General features: G+C 44.0%; 2 protein-coding genes across 4 annotated transcripts; both read left to right on the forward strand.

The window, feature by feature from the left end:
- Positions 1-1,071: 1,071 nt before the first annotated feature.
- Positions 1,072-10,769, forward strand: LOC103460643 (C-type mannose receptor 2-like). The gene is made up of 9 exons (XM_081609479.1): positions 1,072-1,143; positions 1,476-1,651; positions 3,389-3,599; positions 3,899-4,237; positions 5,284-5,441; positions 5,702-5,921; positions 7,903-8,238; positions 9,216-9,310; positions 9,402-10,769. The coding sequence occupies exons 1-9, from the start codon at positions 1,107-1,109 to the stop codon at positions 9,522-9,524; spliced, it is 1,695 nt and encodes a 564-aa protein (XP_081465605.1). The 5' UTR covers positions 1,072-1,106; the 3' UTR covers positions 9,525-10,769.
- A 3,512-nt stretch (positions 10,770-14,281) lies between these two features.
- On the forward strand, positions 14,282-20,974 carry edem2 (ER degradation enhancer, mannosidase alpha-like 2). 3 transcript variants are annotated; one of them, XM_081609477.1, is made up of 12 exons: positions 14,282-14,504; positions 15,882-15,992; positions 16,624-16,663; positions 17,174-17,279; positions 17,347-17,472; positions 17,783-17,994; positions 18,066-18,207; positions 18,357-18,481; positions 18,549-18,693; positions 20,150-20,271; positions 20,340-20,655; positions 20,719-20,974. In XM_081609477.1, the coding sequence occupies exons 1-12, from the start codon at positions 14,410-14,412 to the stop codon at positions 20,892-20,894; spliced, it is 1,716 nt and encodes a 571-aa protein (XP_081465603.1). In that variant the 5' UTR covers positions 14,282-14,409; the 3' UTR covers positions 20,895-20,974. The 3 variants fall into 3 exon arrangements, with proteins under 3 accessions (XP_081465603.1, XP_081465602.1, XP_081465604.1); XM_081609476.1 differs by having other exon boundaries at positions 20,340-20,974; XM_081609478.1 differs by lacking the exon at positions 14,282-14,504 and adding an exon at positions 14,526-14,624 and having other exon boundaries at positions 20,340-20,974.
- Positions 20,975-22,293: the final 1,319 nt, after the last annotated feature.

A 22,293-nucleotide genomic window follows, 5' to 3' on the forward strand; every position in this document is an offset into this window, starting at 1 on the left:
GCGACGCTCACTCAGCACCCATCCCCCCCCCCCCCGAGGCGACGATACGTGAAGGGTAAAACTCGCTACATTTACCTCGTTATGTGTGCGAGGTGAAGGAGCGTAAGGCGCGCATTAGTGTAAGGGAAAACATCATCGGCGCGCCGATGTAATCAATCCAAGTTGACTACAACTCTGCTACATGGCTCCTTGGTTGCATGTCCTCCACCCCGCCCGCACCTTCTTTACATCCCCTTTCAGTTGGATTTCTTTCTAAATAAATGTGACTAATGAAGTTCATGCTATGTTAGGACAGGAGACAAAATGTTTCCATCCCTGAAATTATGATTCATAGAATCACATATCTAAGTCTAAACTGTTACAGAGAATAAACACAATAAGAACATGTTTAATCTGTGGTAGTGTTAATTAAAATGCCACATTTCTGATGTATTAAAATTAAATACGATCGGCACACTTAATGATATTAGCGATTAGGTAATGCATTCAGCAAGTACTTTTACTTTTAATACTTAAGTATTTTTAAAAGCCAGGACTTTTTTACTTTTACTTAAGTAAAATGTTGATGTGGTACTTTGACTTTTACTTAAGTACATTTTTTGAGTACTTTCTCCACCACTGGTTCTTAGGTCAAAAATAAAACAGATTATGTTAATCTCTAGTGTTACTGTTGGTATTTAATATCCTCACGATTCACCTAAATGATCATTAATGTCTGATTTATAAAGTTTGTGTCTGAAACATTTCTGAATATCTGAGAGTCCTTGTCTGATTTATACTTTATTCTTTATACATAAAGAGACTCGTACTTCAGAAACACACGTTTACTGTATTTATGTTTTTAATCTTCTATGATCGTCAAAGATTTCCATGTTGTGTTGAGAGTTTTGCTCCGTGTTCGATCAGAGAGATGAACAGATGCATCTTGTACAAGATATAAAAAACTAACGTTGAAAGCAAACTGCTTTGCATTGAGCCTGGATCTCAGTTCCAGTGAAAACTAAAGATGGAAATATGAAAATAACTCATTTGTTTAGCATGAAATAAGTCGGTAAAACAGCTACTGACTGTTTTACTGACCACAGATTGAGAAGAGGAGCTCAAAGATGGACAGCATCCTTCTGTCCGTCTGCGTCTTTTCAGGTAGGTGACTCATAATTAATAATATTATTTGAACTACCAACTACCATCTATTCATTCATCTTTGCATGCATGAAGCTTTTTATTTGGTTTGTATTTGAGTTAAATCATTTATTTTAGGTTAAACTGGTAAAAAGCCCAAAAAGAGATTTTATGTTAATTCCTCTAATTTCATGGTATAAAATAAAAACAACATTATTCAGAGCACAGATCAGGCTTTGAAGTTTGATCTGTGCCAGACATTTTTATGTTATTTGCTGTGTTTTGTGCAGCGCTGCTGCCTGAATGTATTAAACCTCATTAAAACAGATTTTAACCTGTTTTTGTCTTTGCAGCTCTGTTTCCCGTTTCTTCATCAGCTCAACGTAAATACATCTACATCGATGAGGCAAAGAATTGGATTGACGCTCGGAGTTATTGTCAGGAAAAGTTCACAGACCTGGCAACCATAGAGAATAAGGAGGACATGGAGGAGCTGAAGGACCTGGCAACATCTCTGGGCAGAAGAGATGTAGGATCTTTTTTCAGTTTCCTGTCTGAAATCATTTGAAGATAAAATATTAAACAGCTTATGGTTAAATTTTAAACTTTTCACTGTGGTTGTCTCGACACTTGACTTGTACTAAAATAATATTTAATATTTGATGCCAACATTTTGAAGCTCGTTAACCTGCAGCCTCTCCTGATGTTTGTCTCTCTAAAGGTTTTAAGTTAATTCACTGAATTGTTTCAATCCTCTTGCTCCAATTTGCATCTCTGACCAATCTGCCAATCAGGCGACCTTTACGACGGACGGCTGTGACGTCACCGGCCCGTGGCTGGTTTTATGCAAATCAAGCTGCATTGGCAGTAGGTGGAGGAGGGGCTGCTTTAAACAGGAACTACAACCTTTAATTAACACAGAATCACCAATCAGACAACAAAACAACTTTACTCACCATAAATATCTATTTTACACAAATATAACGCATGTATACATTTGTCAAGAAATATTTTTATTTCTTTTTTATGCCTTATTGAAGGCGGTGAGTGGAGGAGTGGCGCCCTCTATTGGCCAGCTGCCGCTGATTTACCTCAAATGGTTTTTAAATTGTTTTTATCAAACTGAAAGCTCATTTTAGTTGGTCAGGAGAACAAGAGGCGGAGGTCAGGAGGGAAAGTCGGCATAAACCTGAAACTCTCACACTCTGCGTTCAAACCGCCCGGCCTCCAGTCCAAACAGCATTATTATTTTATAAACACTGTAACCTGCCTTATCGTTTAATCATTTTAATATTTCATGTCATTATCATGCCTGTTTGTTTGAATGCACTATGCTTCTGAGCATTTCCTCCCACATCAGCTGTTAACTTTTCTTTACAGATATGAATCATTTACCTCAGCTTGGCCGCGTTGTGTGCACTCAGGCCCAGGACGGAGAAGGAACTGCTGCCACAAGATGGCGCTGTTGCTCCTGTTTTCAGGGGGATTTTTATTTCTTACTGCATTTCCAATAAATCTGGTAATTCTCAGATATCCCAGCTTTTTTTCTCTGGCCTTGAACGCATCATCTGATTTGGTGAAGCCAGTCTGGTAAAAGTCTTAGAGCAGGGGGTCCAAAGTGGGTCCTGGAGGCTTCCTGCATGTTTTATTCTCTCCCTGGTGGCAGTAACAACCTATTCAGCCTGTCGATGTTCCTCTTAGGCCTCCAATGAGCCTCATTTGATCCAGGTGTGTTAAACCAGGGAGAGACTAAAACAAGCAGGACGCCGGGGAACCAGGACCCACTTTGGGGACCCGTGTCTTAGAGCAAACTGATCCGTGTCGACCGATCAGCTGGCGATTCGAGGGTTTGCCGATTTGTATGCAGAGTGTTTTTACTACTTGCACAGTTTGAAACGTGTGAATTTGAGGAGCTGTTTGCACATGTGAATGTACTGTTACACATTTATGAATCATGTTGTACAGTTATAAACGTTGAACGCTTGTGACATACAGACCCTGTTGTGAGATGTGAGCTGCTCGGTCAGCTAGCTTGGCTCTGCACATAGATGCACCTTGCTGTGTTAGCGTTCCAGCGTTAGCTAACCGTTTCAGCTTTCAGCCTTTACAGTTCACATGAACCGCGTCAGGGAAGGGAACTTTAAGATGAAAATCCTTGAATATAAGTTTGAGATAAAATTCATAACGTTGATGTGTCGCAAAGTTCAAGTTTAAAGGAAAATATTGCGTTAATTACTCTGTAATGGAAACTTCTTTATGTTTTCAGACGGCGTGGATTGGATTGTTCCTTAACATCTGGAGTTGGTCAATGTCAGACTCGGCCTTCTACCAACAGGATAAGGACTTCTCAAACTGGGCGTCCGATCAGCCAGACAATTATAACGGGGCAGAGAACTGTGCAGAGATGCACTCTAATGGATACTGGAATGACGGATCTTGTTCGGCTAACATAGATTCAATCTGCTCTAATGTCAGCGGTGAGAGTTTTAAAGGTTAAATAACCATGAAATAATTTACATTTTTTTATTTTCTACCTCTGACACTTTTGCTGTTTCTGATTTCTTAATTTTATACTCTTGGCATGTCTTGTATTTATGTTCCCCTGAGTTTCCTCCATGCCTCACTGTCTGATCTCTCATCATAATCTCGGGGTAAACGTCTTCCTGGTTTTTCTCCAATCAGAGCCTTGCTACACTGATGTGATCTATTTTTAATTAAACCATCTGATTGGTTTAATTTTGTGCTTTAATACAATATTTTGCTGGCGTGTTATTAGGGCCAGATCTGAAGTTTGTGTACATCACCACCAGGATGAGCTGGACTGAAGCTCAGAGCTACTGCAGGAAACGTCACACAGACCTGGCCAGTGTGAGGAACATGGCAGAGAACCGGCAGATAATGGAGCTCATACCAACACCAAACACCTGGATCGGTCTTTACAGAGAGTGGAAATGGGTGGATGGGAGCCACTTCTCATTTACATACTGGGATACAGAAAACAATCAACCCAATAACAATGGGAAAAATGAGGATTGTGCAGCAACTTACCTTTACTTCTCTGGGAAATGGCACGACTGGAATTGTGATGCAAAGCTGCCGTTCATCTGTTCCAGAGGTGAGACGTGATTCAGTGTCCAGGTTTCATTGTCTGTGGGGTCAGTGCTGTGATCTTTGGGTAACATTTGGGTTTCTGTTTGATCACTTCCTGTTTCTCCCTTAGATCCGGTCACTTCGTTTCTGTGTGTCAGTTTTATTCTTGGTCCTTTTCTCAGTTCTACTCCAGTGTTTGATTCGCTCCCTGCTGCCCAAAGCTGTTCTCTAGTTTTCCTCACTGTATTTCTACATTACCAATTATTGTCCGTGGGACTCGGTGTATTTCTCCGGTCGTCCTGGTTTCTTTCTGCCCTGAGTGTTTATAATTAAACTCCCCGTTATTGTATGTAATTAAGCTTTTATTATGAAGGAAATGTTTCTGCACTATCCTGGTAGAGAAACAGTTTAATTGTGTTTGAAGAGGAAACGAAGCAGGTGGAACTTATTTAAATCACCTTGAAATAAAGTGGATGCTGTTCGCTGCCAGGCAGTCAGAGATTTATGGGTTTTCCTGTAAAATTAACTCCAGATTATTTGTGGGAAATTTTCCTAGTCAGATTTTTCCATTAAACGTATCTGAACTATCGTACCGTAAATCCGTGGTAATTTACAGAAAATTCTCTTTATAAGGGAAATAATCTGCCAGTTTAACTAGAACTTGTTACTCAATATTAAGGAATTATTGACTTAAACTATTTCTTGCTGAAAAGTTACGTATACGTTAGTTTTGCACCAAGATATTTAGCTCTAGAAACTCGGCTAAAAATGCTTTAGGATTTTGTGTTTTTGCAGTGGGGGTCGAGTTGAGGTTTGGGAAAGTTTTTATTTTTTTAATCTTGTGAATTATTCAGGTTAATGATTAAAAAAAATCCTGTTCCAATTTGTATTGTCTTAGATTCCATTTCCATGTCATCTAATCTAATTTATCAACATTTACAAGGTCACTTTAAGAATCCTTTACCTAAACCGGTGGTTCCCAAACTATTTCTGGGCCCCCCTCGGGGGCGCGCCCCTCAGTTTGGGAACCTCTGAACTAAACCCAGCTGATCAACATGTTTGTCTCTGCAGCCAACTCCTCCACTCAGTACATCTTCATTGATGAGACAAAAAACTGGACTGAAGCTCAGAGTTACTGCAGGGAGCATCACTCAGACCTGGCGCTCATCAAGAACATGGAGGACATGAAGACCCTGATCAATGTGGCAAAGTCCCTGGGAGAAACATCTGTATGTTCACTTTTATCTGTGTTTCTCCAAAAGCTGCTGCTATTCCCACAAGCGTCACTATTGACATGTTTTAGGTTGAGGAGACGTTCTCGTTATATTATCGTAAAGCAGACTGGCCGTGTTTTCACAGAACTAAAGTTTTATTTATTGCTCCACTAAGATTAGGAGTGGAGAGATTACAGCTAGAGATTCTTATTTAATGGTGATTTTGCACTGTGAGCCACAGTTTCTTATTAAAATGAGTTGATTTTTCTTAGCAGTCACACTGGATTGGACTGTATGATGATGTGAACAGCTGGAAGTGGTCGATGTCAGACTCAGATTTCTACCAACAAGATGAGAAGGAGTTCAGAATCTGGGCTTCTGGACAGCCAAACAACCTGAATGGATGCCAGTACTGCACAGAGATGGCTTCTGGTGGAAGCTGGAATGATCAGTCTTGTTCTGTTGAGCAAGATTTCATCTGCTCTGATGTCAACGGTGAGACTTTTAATGACCACCTCTGAGTTCAAACACCTGAGATTTATTACTTTTGCTTCCCTTCCATGATTTATAAAAGACGTTTTGCTTTTTTCTAAATTAAAAAAACAAACATGTTGGTGCTTAGAAAAACTACTTTCCAACTTAAATTTCTTCTGCTTTTGGTGTTTTGTAGCAAACATAGACCACAAAGATAACATGAAGATAAAGGATCGTTTTAAAGTTTTCACTGAGAGGAATAATAAACCAATGAGTTTAGCTGGTTGTGAACATCAGGAAAACAAATTTAGATCAAAATGACCAAGTCGAGGCACCAGTTGGTCTCAGTTACAGTTTCTGAATGTCGGCCTAATGGGGCTTAAATGTTAAATAAGAAAAGATGGAATAAGTTCAGCACCTATCAAATAATGTAGATTTACAGAAGTAAAACAACTTCTCTCCAAATTAACAAAAACTGTAATGTTCCAGTTAAATATTTTTAATAAGCTCACTAAGCTAATAACACTTACTCTATGAAAAATAAAAGAAAAAGGGAAAACTGATATTTTTTACTGTCCTACGGTCAAAATGTTGATCAACCAGATTTATTTAGGATTAATTTGGAAATGAAAGCAAAATATGCTGTGTATTGCTCACACAGCAGCACTTAATATGTAAGAATAAAACAGAAAATAGCACATAAAATGATGTATTAATATCTCAGTCCACCATGGATAATGTATGCTTACAGAACCAGGTTTATATTGGAGGTGTAGAAATGAGGCCAAATTAGCTCTAAGCTAATTAAGATTAGTTTAAGACTAAATTAAAAACAATAATTGTTTTGTCCAAACAACTACAAAACAAAATGGAGCCGGAATGAAGGTAAGGTCATTTAAATTTTATTTATATAGCACATTTTCAGCAACAAGGCAATTCAAAGTGCTTTACATGAGTTAAAAGGAAATACAAACAAAATAACAAACCAAAGGGAAGAGCACTAAAAGAGGAAAGGACGCATTAGGGCAAATTGCAACATTCAACATTTTGCCCTTTGTTGCAATAAAACAAAGGGCAAAACAGAGACATGAGTGAAGGCGGTGACGTCAAAGGGCCATGAAACGATGTTGCTGACACTCCTGACAAAGTTTGATAGAGGTGTTGTTATCAAGGAATGATGTCCTTGGGAGGGTTCAGCTCCACAGCTCCATGGAAACAGGAGGGGTGAGGAGGGAAGAGCGTTGTGTTTACATATCTTCAAGGAGATTAGAGATATGCAGCCCTTCCAAGGCCACACGGGGGAAGCCAATTCAGAAACAGAATGTCTGAGGTCGGGAAGATTATGAATTTCAATCTTGCCTAAAGTCTCTCTGATACATCTCAGTTACCAATCATCCAAATTAGTTTGGTTGTTCCACTGAGCCGAAACCAGCAACTTCTCCAAGATCGATTCCATCCAGTTAGTGAGTTTTAGAGTCCTCGTCTCTGTCCACACCAACAGTCTCAGTGTTCGCTAGTTCGGCCAAGGCCGTCACAAATTTATCGATAATCCAGGAATCCAGAAGCTCCAAACAGCAGAAATCCTGTCATCATGAATAAATCCAGGGTGAATCCTGCTGAGTGTCCCTGCAGGACAAGAGACTCTCTGTGTCCAGACTTCTCGTCTGAAGTTTGATCAGTTGCATTGAGAGATCAGTTGATCAGATCCATAATTTGTAGATTTGGATGATGTGCTACCAAATTTGAAATCAAGTCACAATATTGACAGGTTTCATCCAGTTTGGAATATGATGCGTTTAAAACACTGTGCTTCAAAACAAACCAGTAAACTGGTGTAAATACATAAATAAATGATGAATAAATTAACCAAAGGCACAATACTAGTGATTCCTTTCAAAGATCTGAAATGTTTAAATTTGACCAAAAACAAATCCATAAGTGAGCAAATGCTTTTTTGTGTTACTGTTCATAGACATTTTATTTTTAATTCTTTTTTTTTCAGGAGCAAATGTGAGGTTTGTCTACATTAAGATCAGGATGAGCTGGACTGAAGCTCAGAGCTACTGCAGAAAACATCACACAGACCTGGCCAGTGTGAGGAACATGGCAGAGAACCGGCAGGTAATGAATGTGAAGCCTGTGCCAACCTCCACGGCCTGGATCGGTCTTTACAGAGCTGCCTGGAAGTGGGTGGATGGGAGCAACTCCTCATTTAGGAACTGGAATGAAGAACCAAGACTGGCGAAGGAAGATAAATGTGCAGCAGCAAACTTTGGGAATCTGGGAAAATGGGAAGACAGGAACTGTGATGAAAAGAAGCCATTCTTTTGCTACGGAGGTGAGCCACAATTCATTTTTTTTAAAGGCTCTGGTGAGCTTTATTTGAAGGTAGACAGGAAGGAGGGCAGTGAGGGAGGGGGAGGAGATGCGGCAAATGTCGCCAGGCTGGGAATTGAGCCTGCAACCACCGGCACGAGGACTAAGGCCTCAATGCGTGGGTTGTGCACTGCCCCTGCGCCACCACAGCACCCCCCACAATTCATTTTTATGAGCTAGAGCAGCGTTTTTCAAAGTGGGGCCACCAGGGGGCGCTGAAATCTTATTTTTAATATAATTTTTGTTTTTCAACCATTTTTAAAATAAAATGTAAATGTTTTGATGCTCATTTTCTGACTGGCTGCCAGTAAAATTCATGAAGCCGTTTTGCTCCTCAAGCTAACACAGCTAGCAAGCAAGCTAGTTTCTGACAAGAAAAATACCAAAGGATTCATTCAGCAGGAATAAAAATAAATCTGATGATAAAATATTTTTCTTGTATGAAACTCCCAGAAATTGGTATTTTTTAAGTTAAATAATGTGCACTGTTGTAACCAGATGAATTAAATTAAACTATGGCTGCAGATGCTGCCCGGCTCTCACTCAAACGGTGGATCTTTAAGTGCAGCTCATAACTTAGCAGAATAAAACAACTAAATCAGTGTCTTGGGATAATAAATTACTGATTAGGAATTTATTGAGTCAAAATTACGCAAATCAAATATTCCAGGTTTGGTCATTCAAATTGAATTGAAGACGTCAAAGCGGGTCTCCAGCTGGGTTTAACGTTCCCTCAGCCTTTGACGACCAGTGGCAGCTTTAGCGCCAGGCTAATACGAAGCTCACATGTAGTTTAATCATCAGTCAGAAACTAGCTGTGGTGTCGGTCACATAGTTTACATGAAGGTGGAGTTAAATTTAAGAAACAAGAAAATCTAATTTGAGGAACATTATTGAGATCATCAGCTGTTAAAATGCATCGTTTTGTTTTTGTCAAAGTTCCCTTTGCAGAGAACGTGATGGCAGTGATGCAGCTGAAGGTTTCCTCTGCAGATGTGACTGAATCTGCTGTGAGGGACGACATCCTGAGCCAGGTTCATTAAACATTCAGAGCTCCAGACCCTCCACTTCTCTTCCTGCTGCTTCCGCCAGATAAAAACTGAATGAATCTGCTGGGTTTTCCAGGTCAGACAGAAGCTGAGGGAGCTGAGGGTCGACGCTGACCTGGCCTGGAGGAAACCGCTGGACAAAAAGGCCATCGAGGAGCAAGAGGAGGAAGAGAACAAGAAGAGAAACGATGAATTTTAAACTCATCTCTTGGCTGAGATTCTGTTTTGTGGTATTTGCATTTCCTGGTGATGGTTTGGAGTTTGCTCATATAATCCTATGGCAGCAGTAGGAAGCCATTGTTGTAGGTGGAGCTTTTCATGGTGGCGGTGCCGTTTTTATACCAGCAGTAGTTTAACAAAATGTTTGTAGTTGAATGTTATTTAGGACTTCTCTCTGCAGAGGTTAAAGGTCAGCATGGAGCTTTAACAGAGACCCTGAAACGGATCCAGAGTGATGCAGACTCAAAGCAGTAGGGGACCAGTCATTGTCTTAAAGGGACCCATCTGTTTTATCTCAGCACTGTTACACGTTTCATCCTCAGTTCTGCTGAGATCCATTAAAACGGTTTCATCAGTAAAATCAGAGTTTAGCAGCAGAGCGAAACGTCTGGAGTGCAAAAACCAGAGGACTGAACACACATCCTGGAGGAACGCCACGGCTCCGTAATGGAGTACAGCCAGTTACTGCCACTTACTCTGAACGGTCGTGTCGCATTTTAATCCCACTGTTATATCGTTGATGTGAAACATGATTCAGAGGAAAGGAGATCGGACGTAAACTGACAGAAATCATGAGAAATCGGTCATCTTCACGCGGGTCGCTTTGGGCTTAAACTGTTCACACAGAAGTTCAGATCAACCAGATTTAATCAAAACTTTATACCTGAGCATCGTCTTGCTGTGTGAACTAGAGTTCAGTGAAGAGGTTTGATGTAAATATTTATATCCCAAAAGTTTCACCTGAAGAAACTTTTGTTCTTCAGGTGAAAAACCTCAGCTTAAGATAGAATTTAGATAATCCTCCTTTATTCCCAGGTACTTTCTGTTCTTGTGATTTAAATTTATTATCAATGTTTTTGTGTAATTTACCACTTTACATGATAAACTGCTGGAAAAATGAATCATTTTGATGTTTTAACTTGATTGTGCATAATTCAATACAAGCTTTTATTTTGAAATTTGATTTCAATAAGTGATCAGAGGATTTATTTGTCATAATTAATTTGATGTATAGAAAACTAGCAGAAAAAGCTTTTTAGTTGCTGTTTGTTTTGACATTACACTTCCTGTCCTGTAGGTGGCGCTGCAGCTGCTGCTGCTGCCGCCGCTGCTGCAGAGGTTGGACTGATTTCATGCAAAGCAAATAATTTATGCTTTAGTTTGGATTATTAGCATCGAGGTTGTCTAAATTAAAAATGAATCAAATTTAAATTGTTAATCTGTGGAAAAGCTTTTGATCAATAAAAAAAATAACAAAATTAAACCTGAAGATTTTTTTTTACTTTTGTTTTAAGATGGGACAAATATAATCTCCAATGTGAAATTAGAGATTAAACACAATTTGGGTTATTAATGTTTTACTCTAATTTAATTTTTCTGTTTATAAGTTGATATTAACTAATTTATGTTTAACCTCTTAATTTGTTGTTTCTAGTATATTTGAATTTCTCTCTGATTTTCAGTTTTTCTGTTAGTTTCTTAAATCGTTCCAGGATCTGTGTGTGTGTGGTGTGTGTTTGTTTGTAATACCTTGTGGGGACAATGTTCCTGACACTACGTTGTGGGGACCGAATGGTCCTCACAACCGATTGGTCCCCACAAGGGGAAACCCTGTTTTTGGGTCAGGGGTCTGATTTAGGACTAAGGTGTGAATTGAGTTTTGGTTGGTTAGGGTTAGGCATGTGATGCTTAGGAAAAGGGTAAAGGTCAAGTTTAGGCTGTAGAAATGAATGGAAGTCAATGGAAAGTCCCCACAAAGATAGCCATGCGAACGTGTGTGTGGTGTGTGTTTGTTTGTAATATCTTGTGGGGACAATGTTCCTGACACTACGTTGTGGGGACCGAATGGTCCTCACAACCGATTGGTCCCCACAAGGGGAAACCCTGTTTTTGGGTCAGGGGTCTGATTTAGGACTAAGGTGTGAATTGAGTTTTGGTTGGTTAGGGTTAGGCATGTGATGCTTAGGAAAAGGGTAAAGGTCAAGTTTAGGCTGTAGAAATGAATGGAAGTCAATGGAAAGTCCCCACAAAGATAGCCATGCGAACGTGTGTGTGGTGTGTGTTTGTTTGTAATACCTTGTGGGGACAATGTTCCTGACACTACGTTGTGGGGACCGAATGGTCCTCACAACCGATTGGTCCCCACAAGGGGAAACCCTGTTTTTGGGTCAGGGGTCTGATTTAGGACTAAGGTGTGAATTGAGTTTTGGTTGGTTAGGGTTAGGCATGTGATGGTTAGGAAAAGGGTAAAGGTCAAGTTTAGGCTGTAGAAATGAATGGAAGTCAATGGAAAGTCCCCACAAAGATAGCCATGCGAACGTGTGTGTGGTGTGTGTTTGTAATATCTTGTGGGGACAATGTTCCTGACACTACGTTGTGGGGACCGAATGGTCCTCACAACCGATTGGTCCCCACAAGGGGAAACCCTGTTTTTGGGTCAGGGGTCTGATTTAGGACTAAGGTGTGAATTGAGTTTTGGTTGGTTAGGGTTAGGCATGTGATGCTTAGGAAAAGGGTAAAGGTCAAGTTTAGGCTGTAGAAATGAATGGAAGTCAATGGAAAGTCCCCACAAAGATAGCCATGCGAACGTGTGTGTGGTGTGTGTTTGTTTGTAATATCTTGTGGGGACAATGTTCCTGACACTACGTTGTGGGGACCGAATGGTCCTCACAACCGAATGGTCCCCACAAGGGGAAACCCTGTTTTTGGGTCAGGGGTCTGATTTAGGACTAAGGTGTGAATTGAGTTTTGGTTGGTTAGGGTTAGGCATGTGATGGTTAGGAAAAGGGTAAAGGTCAGGTTTAGGCTGTAGAAATGAATGGAAGTCAATGGAAAGTCCCCACAAAGATAGCCATGCGAACGTGTGTGTGGTGTGTGTTTGTTTGTAATATCTTGTGGGGACAATGTTCCTGACACTACGTTGTGGGGACCGAATGGTCCTCACAACCGAATGGTCCCCACAAGGGGAAACCCTGTTTTTGGGTCAGGGGTCTGATTTAGGACTAAGGTGTGAATTGAGTTTTGGTTGGTTAGGGTTAGGCATGTGATGGTTAGGAAAAGGGTAAAGGTCAGGTTTAGGCTGTAGAAATGAATGGAAGTCAATGGAAAGTCCCCACAAAGATAGCCATGCGAACGTGTGTGTGGTGTGTGTTTGTTTGTAATATCTTGTGGGGACAATGTTCCTGACACTACGTTGTGGGGACCGAATGGTCCCCACAAAGGGAAACCCTGTTTTTGGGTCAGGGGTCTGATTTAGGACTAAGGTGTGAATTGAGTTTTGGTTGGTTAGGGTTAGGCATGTGATGGTTAGGAAAAGGGTAAAGGTCAGGTTTAGGCTGTAGAAATGAATGGAAGTCAATGGAAAGTCCCCACAAAGATAGCCATGCGAACGTGTGTGGATTGCCTTTTGTAAATCAAATGACAGAATGTAAAAGATGAAGCCTCGATCATTTTATCACTGTAGGTGAGATTTATTTACAGTTTTCCAGAAACAGCCAATCTGCTCTTCGATAGTTAAAATCCTCCAAAGCTGCAGCTTCATGTTTCTGCACATTTATTCTACTTCAGGAAACGATCCGACACAAACGGAACTAAAACCCAACGAATCTGATCTTCAAAATACTAAATATTACTAAATAAATGTTGCAGCAGTTTGATCCAGTTTCTGGAAAATCTTCCCGTCCGTCTGCTTCCTCCAGTGAACTTTGACCTTGTGGGCTTCCTGCTGCTGCAGCTTCACCTCCAGCTGGAACCAGAACATAAGAATTTATTGCTGATGTTGGCGCTGCTCAGAGTTAGAATGAAGTTAAAGTTTCTCGTGACGTTTTGGATTAAAGTCGGAACAATCTGGAATGAGACGGACGGGAAACCTGAGGATGGAGTCATCAGGGTGAGCAGATCGTTTTCAGATGTTGGAGGTTAATCTGGTTAATTCTAATTTCTGTTAGGTTTATGGATCAGATTAATATTTTAGGATTTTTGGGCTCAGGTCTGCTGGTTTCTCCTGATCCAGCATCATGCTTTGTTCGATTCTTATCGTTTCTTTATTGCTGCATTTTGGTGTTTTTTGGTGTTTTATTCTTTTATGCACCACAGGAAGCAGCTATTTAAAGATTAAGATGTTGGTTTGTGAATGTTATTAATCTGTATAAATGTAGCAGGAGCGACGAGAGATTCTGTTCAATAAAATCAGGTCAGATGGAATCATTTTATTATTATGACTCAAACTGACTCTAACCTGGCAGCTTTTTAGCCTCGATTTACAATTAAGAAACAAAATATTTAGTTTGGAACTCTCAGCTATAAATATATGATAAATTATGATTTAAAAGTGATTTTTTTTCTCACTAAAATGTTGGTGAGAGAATAAAATGTTACTTTTAATTGCTAAAAAGTTAAATGAGACACTGGTAATGTTTAGTTGTGAGAAATCTTGATTTGTACACGTAGAAAAATGTTTTTTGAATCTTAAATGATTTCCTGAAGAGAAAATAAAAAAATGAGCCGACAGGTTTTAGATGGTTTATCAAAATGTTTTGTGATGTTTTGTTTTGTCTGGACTGTTAGAACTGTTCTTTGATCAAAGTGAAGACAGTTCTCTGCTTCAGGTAGGATATTTACTGCTCATAATCCCTCAGCAGAACCCCGCTTTGAACATTAACTGTCCATTTATGGCTTGTTGCCCTTCACAATATGGCGGCTTGTTGACGTGTGGGAGCATTTCAACACGCGTCAGCGCACAAAGATGACGCACGCACAGGCACCACTTCCTGCTTCCTGACAGCAGCAGTTGTCCTGATCTTCTGGTCGTTGTTGGACTTTCTGTCTCCGTGTCCACCTGTCTGTCCACCTGTCCGTCCGGGTCCATGCGCGCCCCCGTCTGCGCGGCGCTGCTGCTGCTGCTGCTGCTGAGCGACGCGGCGGCTCGTCAGTTCTCAGAGGAGCAGATGGCGGCTGTCAGGTGAGCAGGACAGGTGTTGGTCCAGAACCAGAGCAGATTTCCGTCTCCCCTGGTTCTGGTTCTGGTTCTGGTATCGGATCGGAGCTGCATGGAGCAGCTGCTGCAGCGTCAGGGTCGGAGGTTTGAATCCCAGCTCCTTTCTGCTAGTGTGGTTTTCTCTGGGTCCTCCAGCTTCATCTCCCAGCATGAAACCATCAGGCTAGCTTAAAAACATCAAGCTAGGCTAAAAACATTAAGCTAGGCTAAAAACATTAAGCTAGGCTAACATCATAATTATCTTAACAATAATGTATAAAATGTATATTGTATTATAATAATAATGTATCTTAAAAACATGTATAACATAAATAGTGTGTAAAAATGTTTAATTAGTAATAAAAATATTTTTACTAAATATCTCTTGTAAACCTGCATATTGTTTGTATTTGTCCGTTAGCATGTGATGTGTAGAAGTTTCAGTGTAATTTCATCCTGTTTGATGTGTCCAGCTTCTAGCAGCTCTAGATCTACACCCTGCAGCTTCTATACTGTAGATCTACACCCTGCAGCTTCTAGCAGCTCTAGATCTACACCCTGCAGCTTCTGTAGGGTTTAGATCTACACCCTGCAGCTTCTGTAGGGTTTAGATCTACACCCTGCAGCTTCTAGCAGCTCTAGATCTACACCCTGCAGCTTCTAGCAGCTCTAGAGCTACACCCTGCAGCTTCTAGCAGCTGTAGATCTACACCTTGCAGGTTCTGTAGGGTTTAGATCTACACCCTGCAGCTTCTGTTGGGTTTAGATCTACACCCTGCAGCTTCTGTATGGTTTAGATCTACACCCTGCAGCTTCTGTAGGGTTTAGATCTACACCCTGCAGCTTCTGTAGGGTTTAGATCTACACCCTGCAGCTTCTGTATGGTTTAGATCTACACCCTGCAGCTTCTGTTGGGTTTAGATCTACACCCTGCAGCTTCTGTATGGTTTAGATCTACACCCTGCAGCTTCTGTAGGGTTTAGATCTACACCCTGCAGCTTCTGTTGGGTTTAGATCTACACCCTGCAGCTTCTGTATGGTTTAGATCTACACCCTGCAGCTTCTGTAGGGTTTAGATCTACACCCTGCAGCTTCTGTTGGGTTTAGATCTACACCCTGCAGCTTCTGTAGGGTTTAGATCTACACCCTGCAGCTTCTAGCAGCTCTAGATCTACACCCTGCAGCTTCTAGCAGATCTAGATCTACACCCTGCAGCTTCTGTAGGGTTTAGATCTACACCCTGCAGCTTCTAGCAGCTCTAGATCTACACCCTGCAGCTTCTAGCAGATCTAGATCTACACCCTGCAGCTTCTGTAGGGTTTAGATCTACACGCTCTGGTTCTGATCCATGTTGACCTGCAGGCAGCGCATCAAGTCCATGTTCTATCACGCCTACAACAGCTACCTGAGCAACGCCTTCCCCTACGATGAACTCCGCCCCCTCACCTGCGACGGACAGGACACCTGGGGCAGGTGAGGCCACGCCCACAACGCCTGGGTTTCCCTGTAAAGAACCAGATTTATTTTACTGTAAAATCTGCTCCTGATGTGCTGAATAATTAGTTTGTTATTGACTTAAAGGTTCAGTACGCAACTTTTATAAAAATGTTTTTTACATGTTGGGACATTTTGCTGTGAAATAGATAATCTGTAAAAAGATGGATCTCCTCCCTGAGCTGCTGGTGAAGAAACGCACCTCCTGACCAAAACAACCAATCAGAGCCAGGAGTCTTAGCGCTGTCAGTCATGCTCATGTACTCGCTGCTAAATGTGCTAATGGCACAGAAACGACCGTTACAGAAAAACTTTATCTGCCGTCATCTGTGGCTATGCTAGCTAGCTTTAGCATTCACAACAGGCTGTGCTAGTTGCAGCGTAGCAAACATTGATTGACAGCGCTAAGACCCGCCTCCTGGCTCTGATTGGCTGGTTGTAACATCGGGGCAGTTTGGTGTCAGTTCCAACAAATGTTAAGAATATTTTATAGAACTGACTGCAGCTTTAATGTGTTTGAGTTATTACATAATTATCTGTTTTATTTGTTTTTATTTGTTAAACAGCAGAAAATAAACTAAATTATTTCTAATTGTTTTTCTATGTTCAGTTTCTCTCTGACTCTGATCGACGCCCTGGACACACTGCTGGTGAGAACCCAAACCTGTTCTGGTCCGGTCCGGTCCGGTCTGATCCGGTCTGTTCTGGTCCGGTCCAGTCTGGTCTGATCCGGTCTGATCTGTTCTGGTCCGGTTCGGTCTGATCTGGTCCGGTTCGGTCTGATCTGGTCCGGTCTGGTCTGATCCGGTCCGGTCTGGTCTGATCCAGTCCAGTCTGGTCTGATCCGGTCTGATTCGGTCTGATCCGGTCTGGTCTGTTCTGGTCTGGTCCAGTCTGGTCTGATCCGGTCCGGTCTGGTCTGATCCAGTCCAGTCTGGTCTGATCCGGTCTGATTCGGTCTGATCCGGTCCGGTCTGGTCTGATCCGGTCCGGTTCGGGTCGGTCTGGTCTGTTCTGGTCTGGTCCGGTCTGGTCTGATCTGGTCCGGTTCGGTCTGATCCGGTCTGGTCCGGTTCGGTCTGATCCGGTCCAGTCTGGTCTGGTCTGATCCGGTTCGGTTCGGTTCGGTCCGGAGCTGAAATGCTTCCCTCCTCCTGAAGGTTCTGGGGAACCGAACGGAGTTCCAGCGCGTGGCGTCGCTCCTCCAGGACACCGTAGACTTCGACATCGACGTCAACGCGTCCGTGTTCGAAACCAACATCAGAGGTGAGGCCCGCGGCCCGGTTCCGGTTCTGATGGGCGGATCCAGAGCTGACCTGCCGTGTTTTGGTAGTGGTGGGCGGCCTGTTGTCGGCCCACATGCTGGCGGGTCGGGCCGGGATGGAGCTGGAGCCCGGATGGCCGTGTTCCGGTCCGCTGCTCCGGATGGCTGAGGACGCAGCCCGCAAGCTGCTGCCAGGTACCAGACCGGTCCAAACGGGCTTCTGATAGAACCTCACTTTGGTAAAAGAGTTTCAGAAACCTTTAAAAATGAATTCAGATCTTTAAAGTAAAGTAAGGTGAACGTATCCCAGAATGCATTGTGCCACCGGAAAATTAAACCACATTTTTTGTCCCAAATGTTCGTTTTAAGATCTTTGACAGGCTGAGCAGGAAGGGAACCAGAGCGGGTCGGACCGAACCGTCCGTCATAATGTTTAGTCATAAAAAGCTAGGCTTCGTCATCAGGTGGGAGAGGTGCCGCTGACCTTTGACCTGACTGTCCGCAGCGTTCGATACGCCGAGCGGGATGCCGTACGGCACCGTGAACCTGCTGCGCGGCGTCAGTCCCAGCGAGACGCCGGTCACCTGCACCGCCGGCGTGGGAACCTTCATCCTGGAGTTCGCCGCGCTGAGCCGCCTCACCGGAGACCCGACGTTCGAGAGCGCGGCGCGGCGCGCGCTGACCGCCCTGTGGAGCACCAGATCTGACATCGGACTGGTAACCGAACGCAACCGAATCCAAACCAAGAATCAGGAGCAGTTTGGACCGACCCGTTTCTGCCCGTCCAGGTGGGGAACCACATCGACATCGTGACCAGGAAGTGGGTGGCCCAGGACGCCGGCATCGGCGCCGGCGTCGACTCGTACTTTGAGTATCTGGTGAAAGGAGCCATCATGCTGCAGGACCAGGAGCTTCTCACCATGTTCCGAGGTGAAGCTCCGCCAGAAACCAGAACCAGAACCTGCTGCTAGTCCACCGGCTAACGGTTAGCGCTGCTAGCTGCTTAGTTAGCACAGCTAGCTTTAGCATTAGCGCTGCCCACCACAGTAGACCCTCACCGTGTCGTGGTGTTTCCTCAGCATACGATCAGGCCATCCAGAACTACACGCGTTTCGATGACTGGTACCTGTGGGTCCAGATGCACAAAGGAAGCGTCACCATGCCGGTGTTCCAGAGCCTGGAGGCCTTCTGGCCCGGCCTGCAGGTACAGCACACCTGGACCGTCAGGTCGGGCGGCGAACCGAGCCTTCATCCGGTCGTCTGTGTTTCAGTCTCTGCTGGGGAACCTGGACAGCGCCGCCAGAACCTTCCAGAACTATTACTCAGTGTGGAGGCAGTTTGGAGGCCTGCCGGAGTTCTACAGCATCACGCAGGGATACACAGTGGACAAGAGAGAGGGGTACCCACTGAGACCAGGTGAGACCCTCTGAGACCCACTGAGACCAGGTGAGACCCACTGAGACCCACTGAGACCAGGTGAGACCCACTGAGACCAGGTGAGACCCACTGAGACCAGGTGAGACCCACTGAGACCAGGCGAGACCCTCTGAGACCCACTGAGACCCACTGAGACCAGGTGAGACCCACTGAGACCAGGCGAGACCCACTCAGACCAGGTGAGACCCACTCAGACCAGGCGAGACCCACTGAGACCAGGCGAGACCCACTGAGACCAGGCGAGACCCTCTGATAGATCTGTTCTTGTGGATCGGTCACGTTGTCACTGATACCTGATCTAGAATTTATTTGAACATCAGGACCGATACAGATATCGATATCGGATCAGTGCATGTCTAGTCGTAACCACGGCAACCGGTCAACAAATCCGGCTCTGCTTCCAAGTTTCTGAGTGTTTATCCTCAGATCATTCTAGATCTATGCTCCATCATGGAAAACTTCACAGAAAACATCCTGAACCCATCGGTGTAAATCGGGGCTCCAGACCCCTAAACTTGGAAAAGTCTAGAATTGTCCCCCCCTCAGAAATCATGAAAGAAACCCTTTAATTTAAACATTAATATGAAAAGACAATAGAAACAAAGAACAAAGAAATCTGCCTTTCATCTAAAACAAGAATCAGAATTAATCTCCAGCCCCCCCCCATTGTTAGAACAATGGTTCAGTCCAAAGTGTAGGAGGAGCAACAGCAGCTGATCGGTACCGGCTCCGTTAGAGCCGCTAAGGGAGGAGCTAGCAGCTAGCTGTTAGCAGCTAGCTGTTAGCAGCTAGCTGTTAGCAGCTAGCTGTTAGCAGCTAACAGCTAGCTGCTAGCTGTTAGCTGCTAGCTGTTAGCTGCTAACAGCTAGCTGTTAGCTGCTAGCTGTTAGCTGTTAGCTGTGGCTCTGCAGCACTAACATAAACCCTCCAGTAAGTATAAATACTTAAAGCAAAAGATAAGTAAGTTTGTTATCAATCAATCACATTTTATTTGTATAGCACATTTCAGCATCAAGGCATTTCAAGGTGCTTTACATAATTAAAATAAAAACAGCAGGTGACATTAAATAAACAGTTAGAAAGAGAAAGATTTAAAAAAAGATAAAAACATTAAAACCCTTTTAGGACTTCAGTTACCCGTCGTTTAAAACAGAAACAGTGAGAAAGAGAGATTAAAAAAATTTAAAAAGTAAAGATAAAAACATCAAAGAGATTTTTAAAAAGAAAAAAAAAGATTAAAAAGGTAAAAACATCAAAGACTTCAAATCCTAATTTAGCCATAAGCTGCTCTAACCAGCTGGTTTTAAGCTGAGATTTAAAGGCTCTCAGGGTTTCAGCTCACTGGGTTTCCTCCTCCGCCAACCATCAGAAAGCTGGACGTCTTTCACTCGTCGTCGTTTTCAGGACCTTCATGAAGAAAATGTTTCCGTTCCAGAGCTGATGGAGAGCGCCATGTACCTGTTCAGAGCCACAGGTGATCACACCTACCTGCAGTTCGGCCTGGACGCCGTGGAGTCCATCGAACGCATCGCCAAGACGCCGTGCGGCTATGCCAGCGTGAGTCACCTGACCTGTGGGTCTGTGGTGAGGGGATGAAGGCTCAGTCTGCTCCTCTTCCTCTGCAGGTCAAAGATCTCCGGGATCACCAGCTGGATAACAGGATGGAGTCGTTCTTCCTGGCTGAAACCATCAAATACCTGTACCTGCTCTTTGACCCCTCCCACTTCCTGCATGGCGGGGGGGTGGAGGGAGACGGGTCGTGGGAGGGAGGCGGAGCCAGCGGCCAGTGTGTTCTGGGGGCGGGGGGGTTCATCTTCAACACCGAGGCTCATCCTCTGGACCCGGCGGCGCTGCACTGCTGCAGCCGCCACGCGCAGGAGCGCCGCGAGCTGCAGCACCTGCTGCTGGGGCTGACGGCGCCCGCCGGCCAATCAGAGCGGCCTGCCGGCCAATCAGAGCGGCCTGCCGGCCAATCAGAGCGGCCTGCCGGCCAATCAGAGCGGCCCGCCGGCCAATCAGAGCAGCCCGCCGCTCAGACTGAGGACCCTCCCCCCAGCCAATCAGAGAGCATCGCTCTGAAGCCCGGGGAGAAGAAGGCCCCGCCCCCTCTCTCCTGCCCCGTTCAGCCGTTCGGCGCTCGGCTCGCCATCCTGGGCCAGGTCTTCTCTGATGACACCTGAGGCTCTGATTGGCTGCAGGCCTCCGGACTGATGGACGTCAGTTTAAAGTTTATTTTTATTTATTAAAAATGTTTCCTGGTTTTCAGACTCTTTTCTCTCCTGGAGGCGACGATTCGGTTTGTAGGAAATCAGAACCAGGATCCAAACCAACAATCTGCATCTCCGGTTTGGTTTCAGTGATTTGACTGAAAAATAACAAACATTTAAATTAAATGCAAAACATTTCCTGCACTTTGTGTCAAAATAAAACCACACCTGAGTTTCTGCAGCCTGCAGGGGGCGCAGCGGATCCACTGGTGAGTTTGTAGCTGCAGTATCGTGAAATGGCCACCAGAGGGAGACATCTGAGCTGGGTCTGAGTTTCTGATCAGTTTTCTTTAAATATTTAGACGAGCAAAAACTGAGGGGGTTTCCTGAGGAGACAACGGGTCGTTAGAACCCAGAGAAGGTTCTGGTTCTGGTTCTGTTCAGCAGAAACAACATGCAGGATTAAAGTCAGACAGAGGTTGTAATTGGGGTCTCTGGTTCGATTCCAGGGTGTCTCAGTGAAACTCGACGCCGTTCTGCTGCTCTGCTCAGCATTTGGTAAACATTAGACAGAGACTTGACCCGACCCAGAACCAGAACCTCCCTGTATCTGATCTCCTTTCCCCTGAAGAGCAGCAGAACCAGATGAAACCCGGCTCAGCTGCTTGGTCAGCTGCTCTGCTTCAGTGAAACGCCTTCAGGTGAACTAGACCTGAACCAGCTGATGGGTTCTGACCCAAACGGTTCTGATGCTCGTTAGGCAAAGATTTTTCAGCTCCTTTTACAGATGAAATGTGTTTGCTGTTACCCTGGAGGGCCCGCCGGTACCAGAACCAGAACTCCTTTAGTCTGCGGATCTTAACGAGCTTCAGGTCGTGACGGCGCATCGGGTCAGGACGCTGAGCGGACCGGTCCATCACAGGTTTCACTTCCTGGATGAGGCCTAAACAAACGATCAGATTGAATCATGCTGAGTTCTGCCTGTTGGGGCGTTTCAGGGCCTTTGTCTCTCCAAACCCAGACAAACGGCTGCTGGCCACATTCCCAACTCGGCATCGACACATGAAAACGGCTCCAAACAGACGGTAAATTATCCACCTGTACATCTTAGAAGAGCAGAAGTGAAGCCTCCTGCACAACCAACCAGAACGCAGCAACTGGTTGGTTTGGTGAGTCGACAACAAAACGCTTGTCTGTTCCAGCAGCCATTGTACAGCAGGAACCAGCTGACCACACACTGGATGGAGCTCAGCTCAGGTTGCCAGGTAACAGACTGTGGTTGCTAGGTAACGGGCTTGATTGACGTTTCATTCTATAGGTTTTTGAAACGTCTCATTTTCCAGACACCAAAAAACGACCTGGTGGTTTTTTA

Source organism: Poecilia reticulata, chromosome 7, assembly GCF_904066995.2.
Source record: "Poecilia reticulata chromosome 7, P_reticulata-male-v2, whole genome shotgun sequence".
NCBI classification, from domain to species: Eukaryota; Metazoa; Chordata; class Actinopteri; order Cyprinodontiformes; family Poeciliidae; genus Poecilia; species Poecilia reticulata.